The sequence below is a fragment of the Aptenodytes forsteri genome, unplaced genomic scaffold (assembly GCF_000699145.1).
Source record: "Aptenodytes forsteri isolate BGI_AS27 unplaced genomic scaffold, ASM69914v1 Scaffold168, whole genome shotgun sequence".
Lineage (NCBI taxonomy): Eukaryota > Metazoa > Chordata > Aves > Sphenisciformes > Spheniscidae > Aptenodytes > Aptenodytes forsteri.
In genome coordinates, this window is record NW_008796047.1 from 143,487 (window position 1) to 144,309 (window position 823).

Below are 823 nucleotides of genomic sequence, written 5' to 3' on the forward strand. Positions count from 1 at the left end.
ATGGCACAGCACGGCACGGCACGGCACGGCACGGCACGGCACGGCGGTACCTTGCGGAAGGAGAGCTCGACGGGCAGCTCCCCTCGGAAGTTGTAGAGCGCCAGGGCCTCGCCGTACTCCAGCACCTGGATGGTGGGTGCCTTGATGGGCTTGGGCACCTCCGTGGGGGGCAGGATCTGGCGGCGTGGACATGGGTGACAGTCAGCACCAGGCTCTCCAAGCCTGGCCGCCCCCTCTCCATCCCCCGGGCTCACCTCCACGGAGGCGGTGAGGGGAAGATGCCCACGCGGCCATGGTGCTCGCCCTCCAGCCAGTTCCTGTCCACCTCCTTATGGATGTAGACGATGTCCCCCTTCTGCAGCGTCAGCTCCCTGCAAGCGGCAGCGCTCAGGGACACCGCTCGCACTGGTCCCCAGCGGGGCACCGACCTGTCCCCAGCCCAGCTGGCATGGCCACCCCACATCCCGGGGCTCCTCCGGTCCCCCACCACTGCCCGAGGGACCACGGGGGCACAGCGGGGACCCCCAGCAGCGCCATCACTTACTTGGGTGACTCGGCTTGGAAGTCAAACTTGAGGCGAGCAGCTTTCATCTGGGGAGGGAGAGGAGCGGTTACGGGGGGACACCCCATCCCAGCCATCCCCGATCCCATATGGGATGGGACCATCCCGACCTCACCTTCTTCTCCTCCTTCCTGACGGCCTCCGCGGGGTCCCCGATCTCGGACAGGCTGGGGAGGGTCCCTGGCCTGAGGGTGTCTGCAAAGAGCGGGGTGTCACCAGCCAGCGGGGCCGGGGTGCATGCGGTGCCCCATGGCACGGCAT

The 823-nt window shown here is 68.2% G+C and overlaps 1 protein-coding gene across 1 annotated transcript in view; it reads right to left on the bottom strand.

Moving 5' to 3' along the window:
* SORBS3 (sorbin and SH3 domain containing 3) overlaps positions 1–823 on the bottom strand; it is a 3,485-nt gene that overhangs the window by 1,265 nt on the left and 1,397 nt on the right. Inside the window, 4 exon segments of the mRNA XM_009286174.2 lie at positions 51–176; positions 251–371; positions 545–591; positions 678–757. Of these exon segments, the coding sequence (XP_009284449.1) occupies positions 51–176; positions 251–371; positions 545–591; positions 678–757 (374 nt within the window).